Source organism: Tyto alba, unplaced genomic scaffold, assembly GCF_018691265.1.
Source record: "Tyto alba isolate M040663 unplaced genomic scaffold, T.alba_DEE_v4.0 Super-Scaffold_14, whole genome shotgun sequence".
Classification (NCBI taxonomy): Eukaryota; Metazoa; Chordata; class Aves; order Strigiformes; family Tytonidae; genus Tyto; species Tyto alba.
This window is the reverse complement of record NW_024881276.1, coordinates 11,315,921-11,326,718: the sequence shown is the minus strand read 5'-3', so window position 1 is coordinate 11,326,718 and position 10,798 is coordinate 11,315,921. Positions and strand designations below refer to the sequence as shown.

General features: G+C 34.1%; 1 protein-coding gene across 3 annotated transcripts in view; it reads right to left on the bottom strand.

The window, feature by feature from the left end:
* Nucleotides 1-3,247: 3,247 nt before the first annotated feature.
* Nucleotides 3,248-10,798, bottom strand: part of MOSPD2 (motile sperm domain containing 2) — a 34,406-nt gene continuing 26,855 nt past the window's right edge. For all 3 annotated transcript variants that reach the window (XM_042788571.1, XM_042788572.1, XM_032983888.2), the window contains 5 exons: nucleotides 7,638-7,734; nucleotides 6,726-6,822; nucleotides 5,925-6,054; nucleotides 4,106-4,208; nucleotides 3,248-3,594 (listed from right to left, as the gene is read on the bottom strand). In XM_042788571.1, coding sequence (XP_042644505.1) covers nucleotides 3,448-3,594; nucleotides 4,106-4,208; nucleotides 5,925-6,054; nucleotides 6,726-6,822; nucleotides 7,638-7,734 — 574 coding nt within the window. In that variant the 3' untranslated portion in view covers nucleotides 3,248-3,447. The remainder of the gene's footprint in view (nucleotides 3,595-4,105; nucleotides 4,209-5,924; nucleotides 6,055-6,725; nucleotides 6,823-7,637; nucleotides 7,735-10,798) is intronic.

Here is a 10,798-nt window from a genome sequence, read left to right as displayed (position 1 = left end):
TGCAGGGACAAATGTTTGAGAGAACTTGAATGCAGACATTACAGACAAATCAGTTATGGCACAGAATCACTAATGAAATATAAAAGTAATTAAAAAACCCTCTTCCTGGCCCTGCTGCTCCTCCTCTACCCCTGCGTTTTTTTTTTTAAACAAAATGTTTGAAATATATTAGGCTTGTGTCTATTTTTCTGAAGAAAATAATTATTTGATATGTTAAAATATTGTAATAAAATTCCCCCCCCTCCCCCCATTAGCCTAGTCCAAGGTGTTTTTTCCTCAAGATACTTAGGTTTTGCATCTAATTAAAAAACCTCAACATGTCTGTGTCCTTATGCAAAAATTCCTGGTGTTGCCATTAAAAAAATATACTTCCCATGTAAAATAGACTTTTAATACCTCCTTGAGCATTCAAATACACTGTAACATTAAACCACTGTAAATAACTTCAGGATGAACATGATCAGTGCCAGCGTGAATGGTGTCACTGGAACACTGCCTGTGCCTATGGTTCAGAGCCGTCCCACAGCAAGACTCTGGAAGTAGAGAAGAGCTGATGAACAAGGCACTATCTATGAAGTCTGAAATCTAATCTTTTACTTTATTAAGTAAAGAAATGAACCTAATAGGGCACAAAAGTTGCTTGCTAGGGAAAGAGTACGTGCTCTTTAGAAGCACAAATTTTAGGATTACAGTAACTGCTGTCTCTTAATTGTCTGTAAAAGCCAAGAATGACTGCTAATCTACAATGATGGAAACAAAAATTAAATCTTATATCCCAATGGTTCATGTAATCAAATCCTATTTTGTGAACTGTTTAAGTGCTAAAATGCCCCAGCTTTAAAAACTGAGTTTCACGTGCTGTGAAAAAATAAAAAATTTGAAAACAGTCTTTTGTCTATTTTTTCAATTTTGGGTATCATACCAATCACGTTACTGCTGAGCAGTCTGCAATGTCAGTGTGTGTTAGACACAAAACCTTCTGAAATGGACTGGCTGAAATCTGTTTCCAAGGGTTGACAAACAAAACCTGGAACTACTAACAACTGAAAATCGAGAAAATACTGATGGATCACCGTATCTTTTGTGATGATAGAAACAATGAAGCTCTCACAGGAGAAAAATACAAAGTAGACTACTGTCAATTCCTATTTAAGTAAAAATAGTGTTACTTTGCATTTTCTCATTTTTTTTTCTTATCTTTATTTTTCTATTTACTGTGTGATGTTTAAATAACAGTTTTACCAAGAATAGTTGTGTTGTGTGGATTTCCATTGTTTGTTCCATGGTAGTGTTTACATGCCAATATCATGTGCAATGTTATTGTGTTAGGCACTCTGTCTAGCAATTCATGATCATCTATTCTACATTTGTCCGACAAGTATCCTCACAACTTCTATTATACAACTGACTATATGTCATTACCATAGTGACCTCTCCTTTACATTAAGCATCTGCAGACCAACAAGAGAACCAAAACCTCATGAGATGAAGCTTTTTTTAAAAAGACTAAACATTCGAGACTACATATTTCCTCATATTTATTTCGTAACTGTATTTTTCTAAAACATATTAAAATAGAAAAGATGTTCATCTGATTCATCATACAAAGAAAATATCAACATAGTAATAAAATACTGAAAATATATGAAAGCACCAAAACATTCAAATATTCATATTGGCAAAGACTCTAAGAATATATTTCTTGCAGTTTTACAGTAAAGTGCTATTCAATCCACTCAAATTAAGGAATTGGCATTTTGATAGCATGATTATTATTATAAGGTTACAAATTATTTTGTTACCTTTCTCAACAAGACAACAATCCATTTTCTTGGAAGCAAAGCTGCACGCACATGAAACTAACCTAAATAACAGCTTCATAGTAAGCAGTGAACAATGTAAGTTGCCTACTCATTAAGAAAATAAAATACTGAGAAGCAAACTGGACAGAAATGAGATTAGTGAAAATTAAGAAAATATAGATAGGGTAAAACATTGTATAAATTAAGAAAGGACAGAAGACTGTGCACCGAACAGTTTTGTAGACTTGCCTTTTACGTGGCAATTTTTAAAATAATCATATTGCTGCTTTATTAGTTAATCTGTTTATTAATGCATTTTTTAAACTGCCCTTTTCTATTTCCTAGAAATGATACTACATCTACAGCACGCTGGAGAGATACTGCAAGCAAAAAGACAGAAGTAGAATATGACCTTTATTTTTCCTCAATAATCTCTTCTCACATACTGAAGTCAGCAGACAAAACTAAATAATCTGTTACAAAGCCAATTTGTAGCAAAAATTAATTCTAGTAAAGAAATTATTTTAAATTTTTAGATCTCATCAAGAGTGAAAATTTTAGATGTATGAAAGATAACATCAGTCTCCTTTTAAGTGTTTAGCACTTTAATATACATATTTACAGCAATGAGTACAAAGAATCCTTGTTAGCATAAGCTCTCACTAGCTTCACACACCATTTCCACAACATTTTCTGAGAAATGGCAGATATAACACTTTTATGTTGCCTTCAACAATATTTAATCTGACTTGACTTGCTTTTTTCATAAATTCATCTGTATTTTAAGCATATTGCACATCTTAGAATAAGTTCTTAAATTGACTATTTATTAGCCTTTTTATGAACCAATAATAGGTCATCAAAAGTCAACTCATGCTCCTTTCGAGTTGCGTTCAAAAAAAAAAAAAACCAAAGAAGAATAGGAATAGTGTCTCATCATAATTATTTCATTAGTATCTTTGGAATCAAACAAGGGTTATACTCCTGGTCAATATGGCTGTATGTTATTTGGTAGGAAATATTTACAGTAACTTTTCATTCAGAAAAAGCACAAAAATAACCAATTTAACCAAAGAAAGCAATAAGCCTGAATTACCAAAATAATTACTAACATTTTCCTTTATATGTGCATGCACATAATTATATATAAAAAAAAAAATCTGCCTGTACTACATAATTTCTGTAAATTTTCCTTAATGAACAGGTTCATCTTTAGAATACACTCAGTTGACTGCTTGTACCTTCTATGAGAGTAATTCAGAATGCAAGAATGAATATGAAAAAATTAAATATTGTATTTAACGTAGCTGAATAAAGGAAAAAAAACTTAAACAGATTTAAATTATGTTATATTTGGTTTCCTCTTTCCAGTTCAGTAGTATTTATTGAGTTGTACAGTGAAAAGAGATCCTAGCTCTAACATCTTCCTCATGCCCTGTTCTGTCAACTTTCAGTAATTTCCTTTCCTGTCATTCATTTCTTTCTTTTTTTTTTTTTTTTTTTCCCCCAGCAAATTGTATCATCGTTTGTTGTTGTAGGCTCACAAACCTCATTTTGGCAGTTCCAGAATCTGAGTGCAGCACTGCAATCTCTTCCACTCCAAACAACCATAGTAGGCAGCACATCCAGTGCACAGCAATTCCTTTTAGCTTCTCTGGGTATGCGCCAGGTAGAAGCAGAAGGCAACAACAGTAACTGATAGTAATGATAAAACAACTGACAACTGCTGGAACCACAGGCAGCGATCAATCTGCTCTTGAAGTCGTTTATTAATTTGTAGTAAATGAGTTAGCTGAAAATAGATACAGTTTAATTACATTAGAATTACTGCATGTGAAAGTACTTGTTATTTTAGAGCCATTTAGCCAATAACTATAAGCTCAGAAAAAAAAAAAATAAAAAAGACTTCTCTTAGTGATACCTCTCTTCTATCACTACATACTTCAAGAATCTGTTCCACTAAAGGAGCTTCAAATCTTAAGTTATGGATAGCCCATATCGCCTATATCAAGCAGGTGACATCTTTACACTAGGAAGCAAAAGATACCGCTGAGGCTCACTGATACCCATATCTGTAATATACACGAGAGAAATAAGCAAACTGCATTGAAAGTAGTATTTTATTAAACCATTACCATTCAACAAAGTAATGAAATCACTATCACTGATTTAGTTACTTTCAATCACTGAGCTTTAGAATACTATAATTTACAAAGTAGCAAAGAGGTTAGTACAAATTCTTTTTATATCTATCATATTTTATAATTTTGTTCAATATTCAGCAGAAAGGAATACACTATTACCTGTATATGTAAATCTTCATTGTTTTTTGCTGGAATATTAAATGCATTCTCTTTTAATGTCAGAGAAGACGGCTTACTACTTTCTACAACGTGACACCTGAGCCTGCGAAAGGGGAAAAAAATATTCACCAAAAATGATAAATTTAATGTAACATTGTATAATTAATAGTAACCAGTCCATCTAACACTTATTATATGCACTTTATCATCTGTTCTGCGTCATTAATTTTCTAAATGATTATTGCAATGATAGTCTGAAAAGGCTTCCTTGGTCCACCAATTATGTTTTGACAGCTTTTGATATAGAAAGCAAGATCAAAATTAACTGCATGCTCAGTTAAAATATACCTTCATCATTTGAAGTTCATAGCACAGGATGCACTGGATTATTCTGTCAAATACTTACTACCAGAGATGCAACAATTTATTGAACAGCAAACAAATCTAAAGCTTTTATTTCCATTTTAAACACTAGCAACAACATTCTTTATAGAGTCTACCTCTTCCACAGTTGAAAATGCAGGAACAGAATTTCAAGTCACAACTGAAGGTAGTAAAATCCTACAGAGTTTATAAAATACAACAGAAGCTCCTCTGATAACATGGAAGTCAATTAGCTTGGGAATGAATTTAATTGCTAAAGAAATGGTTAAATTCAGGCCAAGGCATTTTTCTATTTTAAGGAAAGAGAAACACTAAAACTTTTCCTGAAAGACAAAAGAGAAACAGTGACAAATACGTGTAATAAAATCTAAGATGCTTCCTCAGATAAAGTACTTGCACATATAATATTAAAGAGACAATAATTATATTCTTCACTACATTTAATCTAGGTTTAATAAAAAAAAGGAAAGGACAGTTTTGTATTCATCGGTAACATAAGTGCAAGGCACACTTTGCAGGTAATCAATTTAATGTAATCAAATAATCTCTCCCTATTGTTTCACGGTCTACATTTGAAAAAATGGCAACATTTATGCAATGAAGCTTAAGGTCACTCACATGATGTAGATTTGTTTAATATGAAAGTAAGGGATAAACATTTGAAGCAAAGATAGAGCAGACTTAGGCATCAAGTCTCAAAAATACTTCTATGTTCATTTTGGCCATGGAGGAGTTCCAAAAGATTCTCCTCAAAACAAGGAGCAAGTAAAAATACAATCAAATTACTTTTTTTAAAGATGAAACAGCATCTTGATATCATGGCTCTAAGACTTCTAGATGAAACAGAACTACAATGAACTTTTCTGGGAAATGTACAGTGATACAATCAAATGTGAATGGATGAGAGTGAAGAGTACCAGGTATATTTAAAACTGTACGTGGAAATGTATTTTACTAGTGGTATTTTTTCATCATTAAATATGGAAAACAGACATATGAACATGTGATAGGTTTTATAGAAATTTTCTGCAAAATTATGATTTTCCCTGGCAGAAAGAAAATACTGTCTAAAGTTTTGCATTTGATAAGTCTTCCTTCCTTGTTTCTTTTTAGAAAACTCAAATGGCACATTCTTACTAAAAAAAAAAAATAATCTACTGTCCGTGTGCATTGTCATATCCATTCACATTTCTTCCACTTAACTCCTAACCAGCACAACAACAGTAAAAACAGTATATGCAGAATACCATGACATTTTATGCATTAAAAACACCTCTAATCAGTTAAATCAGAGCAGAAACCTCAGCAATATACTTGTCAGTAAGCACACAACTGGGGTTGGAGATTCCGTCACTGATTTTGATATGCAAGTGCTATAAATCAGCTAAATGATAATGGCTAAAAAACCCCCACTGACAACAGAAAACTTGCTCACCTATGTTCCATCACTTTGGTCCTAGGGACTTCTTTCCAAAACTGAGTCAGTTCTGGTACACCTGCTCCAGAGGACTGGTCCATTTCTGCTGCCATTATAAGGAAACGATCCTGCAGAGAAGCTGCAAAACCTGTCCCCAAAGAAAAAAACAAGCAAAAGTGTGCTTTGATAAAAAGGCAATATTACAAATTGTACAGAGGCATTTTTGATCAAAATTGTTTTAAAATCAGAGCTTGTTTTTGCAGGACATCAGACACTGACTTACTAGAAATAAAAATAATGAAATAATTCTCTTAAGCTCAACAATTTTGATTACAGTTTTCCTAAAATTTTACACTTTTGGTTTAACAGAACCAGTTTCATCTGAATGATTCAAGGACAACCCAGAATTTTGTAAAGAATGCATTCTCCAGCAAATTCATCTGTCCTCGCAACAACTTAGGAAACTGACTTACTGCAGATAAATTCCCACTGTAACAGAGCACAAGTGAGACATGTGCCACTGTGACTTTTTTTTTTTTTTTTTTTTTTTAGAATACAAGAAACAGAACAGGCTGCAGACAACAGCTGCTTATGCCTAAGTGGAGTAGTAAGTCAGTACAGGCTGTGAGTATACTCACATGCTGTCTGACATCTGTATTTTTTTAAAAAATAGTAATATTCTTAATACAATAGTCAAGTAGACATGTGTGTCAGTCACACACCCCAGCAAGCTCATACAAATGTTAGTATCTAGAGCATCAGCCTGTTAATAAAACTTGTCCAGACTTCTTAAAAACTCTACTGTAAGGTTTTACTTACCACCATGAAGAGAAACTATTATATCCAATGATGTGCCAGGTTCACAGCTGCTGTTACTGGGTTTTACTCTGTATTTTTCAGGTGCAGTTGTTCTCACCTATAAACAAGAAACGCCAAGCAAGCATATAGTAAATGCATGCACAAACTGATAGTTTCATAACCTCCCTCATTCTGTAATTACTAAAATCGCCAAAAACTTAAATATTAAGACACGGTAATACATATAGTCTTTAAAATACTTTATTTTGTAGGAGTAATCAGATACTGGTATTTCACTTTTTCCCTTCTCTCAACCACTTCCATCCTTTCTTTTCTGGAAAATGTTATTTTTCTCTCTTATACACGTATTTTAAAAGGGCCAAGAATATCAAAAAGACTATCTGTTAAAATTTTTAATATGAAAGCATAGAAACTAGTTATTTGTGTGTGGTGGAAAGAACACAAAAGATGTGGTGGAAAACCAAATCAAGATGCAAGTCAACTCAGTATTTCTGAAGGAAACATAAATGCATTCATTCTTTTGATGATGACATTTGCAGATGAAGCTATATCATTTTGAAGTATTACTAACTTGTTCCAAGAAAAGACTTAAAAAGGAGAAAAATTCTAAAAAGATGACTTTTCAATGCTCAGACTTTTCTTTTTCAGTAAGTATTAGACCCTCACTAAAGAACTAACCATCACCATAGCACTTTTCCAGTCAATGCTCCAAAGATTTGTACTACTCATTATCACCTTTGGGGTGGTACATAACAGGCATAAATTCATCCAGATTTCTTTGATCTGCTTTAAACATTGTAACAGAATAAAAAATTAAGACTGGAAAGTGGGTTTAATAGTATTTCTTCCTCCTTACACAGAACAAGTTACATGTTTAGTAAAGTAAACCAGGCCACATATAAAAATACTTACCTTAAAAGCTACTATGTTTTTAGTGACATTCGTGAGAACTATCAAACATTTTTTATCTCCAGTTTCTTTGGATCCAAAATATAGCTCTTCTGCTGGGCTAATAAGAAATTTAAAAAGAATTAGTTTCTTCAAATTATCTTTACAACATATCATAGAAAAAATCTGACCACATCTACAGGAAAATAAAATACTTTTAACCCTGCAGCTACAGTCACTATATAGTTTTTCAACAAAAAAGCTGTGAAAACAAAATGCAGAAATTTTGTAGTGAAGCTTAGGGTTGACTCATGACTACAAGTGGACCTAGGTGCCTCAGCTGATTACCGCCCTTGACTTCTTCCATATGGAAGAGCACGACCACCTGCAACAGCAGGAATAGCCAACAGCTAAATAGTCACCTCAGCCACTGCTTCTTAGAGCAGTATGCTAAGGGAAAGCCTCACTCATTGTTAATTTATGGTAATATTAAAGAATATGAGGTATCACAGACAGGGAGTGATTTCTACCTCATGTATCTATCCTTGTAATGGGTATAGTGCACATGTAAGAGGAGCAAGCAGGTATCTGCGAGTGGCAATCATTTCAACCACTGCAGCTAAATTCACTTGTACTTATGAGCCAGTCTTCACATACTGATGGTGACACATGCATAAATAAAATTATTGCTTGTTTTTAATATTCTTGTGCAACTAGGGGAGTCATGCATGAAATCTTTTAAACCATATCAAACTAACACGACTCATTTTGGAATAAGCATTCAAATGAACACTACTAGGCAAAAAATAGGGCATGCTCATATACTACAAGTTGAGAAGAAACTCAAGTGAAGTGAAAAACTGTTTTCTTTCAGTAAGTCACATCAGGAATATGCAAAAAATTGCCATACTATGCAGTACTACAGAACTGCATATTCTTTTAAGAGAAAGTATTTTTCAAAAAAAGTGTTATATTTTTTTCTAATCCCTTTTCAGAATGCCAATTTCATGTTAGCTTGACCTCCTCCTCAAAAGACCTCCATTTACAGTAACAGTTCTTCTCTCTTCTCTCTCTTAAAACAAACCGGTGTATTAGCCAAGAAGAAAAATCCTTGGTGCTGCAGGGCAAGCCTGAATGCCCGTGACAGAGGCAGAATCCAATGGTGACTCTGTATGTGTGTGTTTCACACTGTATCAGAGTCCACGTGACAATTATTTTTTTTTCTTTGTGGTGGTGGGGATGGAAGAAGTGCACTGACTGAGGCAAAAAGCAAGAAAGGGATGGGTTTAAAACAGATTAATAGGGCAACTGTATCCCCTTCTCCTCTCAGCTTTTTTTGATTCCCAAAGTCTCAACTTAAGTAAACAACAGTAGGGAAAGGAAGGAGTGGAGTTACAAAGTACTTTGGATATTTTAATACTGTATACTGTTGCAGCTGTGTGTTATAGAAATTGCAAGTTGAACCATGAGACAGAAAAGCATTAACTAGTACCAAACTATGCCACAAAAAGAGCTCAAGGAAAGGAACATTCTGTCGGAGATTGATTTTTCTTGTTCCGCCACCAAATGGGGTTATTAACAAAAAAAAAAATACTGCTGTATGCCTGTTGTCTGTGGAATCAACCAGTCATAGTGTTATGGGTGGGTGGGTTGTGGTTGTTGAAAGAATAAGGCATTTCATTTTAAATGAACACCCAAACTTTTACATTTTTACAAAAACGCTGCTTCCTTTACTCTGATGTGTGTAACAATTTCAGCTTGTACTAGAAATTCTCATCTCAAAATATACCACTGCCAAACAGTGCAAGTGAACTGCTGCTTTTTGTCTTACTAAAGTCACTTATCGAGGAGGAAGGTGAATAAAGACCAGTCTTTCACAGAAAGGTATGCAAGGAAAAATGCAATAGCGGTCCATACCAGGGAGAGCGCTGACTAGTGAGCATGGCTACAAAGACAACCGAAGAGCCCAAGTAGCCAGGTTTAGTTGTACGCCAGAGCCAACAGGTACAAAGCAGTGATAGGTAAGGAATATCCTTGCAGGGGGTCTAAGAAGGCCCCACCAAGTCCTCTGAAGCAGCAGGCAGGGAGGCACAGAAAGGTCCTTGGCCATTTCATGGTGCCAGAGCTGCTGTGCCTCAGCTCCCTGTCAGGCTCCAGGCTGGGATCAAAGATACAACCCAATTACACTGGCAGAGCTAATATTCTGAGATAGGCAGCTGTGACTAGAGGGCACTATATATTATCAGTTGAGTAAGTTTCAGTTCAGTGCCTTAAGATAGATTCCAGGGAAACAAAAACTAGTTCTAGATTCTACAATTAGAGTATTACTATAGAGCAACAACCGCACATACACTCAGCAGTTTACTTAAAAAACACACGCAAACAAAAAAAAAAAAAAAAACAACAAACAGCAAGGACAAGGGAGACAGTATTTTATTTTCCATGATTGCAAGACTACAAGTATTAGCACACATATGAGTTCACTCTTTCATGTAATTTATATGAATTCCAGCATTTGTATTGAGGGTAAACTTGAAGTATTTTAAGAGAAAGAAGGCAGTTGGTGTGGGGGGGGTTTGGGTGTTGGTTTTACTTTAGGGTTTTGTTTGATTGTAGGGTTGTGGTTTATGTTGGTTTTGAGGGGGTTTTTTTCACTGTGGTTTGTTTTCTTTTTTTGGAAGTGGCTGGAAGATCACCACTGCATGGAAAATTTTAAACATTCTTCAAAAAAAAATAAAAATCACAGTTCTGCAGTCTATGCCTTTGTCCTGCCATACAAAGAAGTAAGTCTATATAGAGGAGGTTTGTGCACAAAAGGACTAAAGATAATTTTCAGTTCAAAACCAGGAAAATTTGACACAAAATATTTTTTGATGCTAATGAGCATGTCATTATTCAAATTCATTCCAAAACTAATTCAGTACAGCACTTACAAAATTAGCTAAGGAATTACCTATAAATTAGATATTTTCTTCATTCATCTAATAGCAAACTGGAAGTGAAAATAATAGTTAACATCTAAATCAATATCTAAACAAGAATCTTAACCTGAAAAGGCAGTGAAAAGAAAAAGTTATATTGGCTATTTGATTTTAGTTTAATGATAAAAACAGATTATTTGCGAGATGTAAGCATCTTGGATGACAAAAATCTGAGCAGACATGTCATTTATACAGAGCACTTCC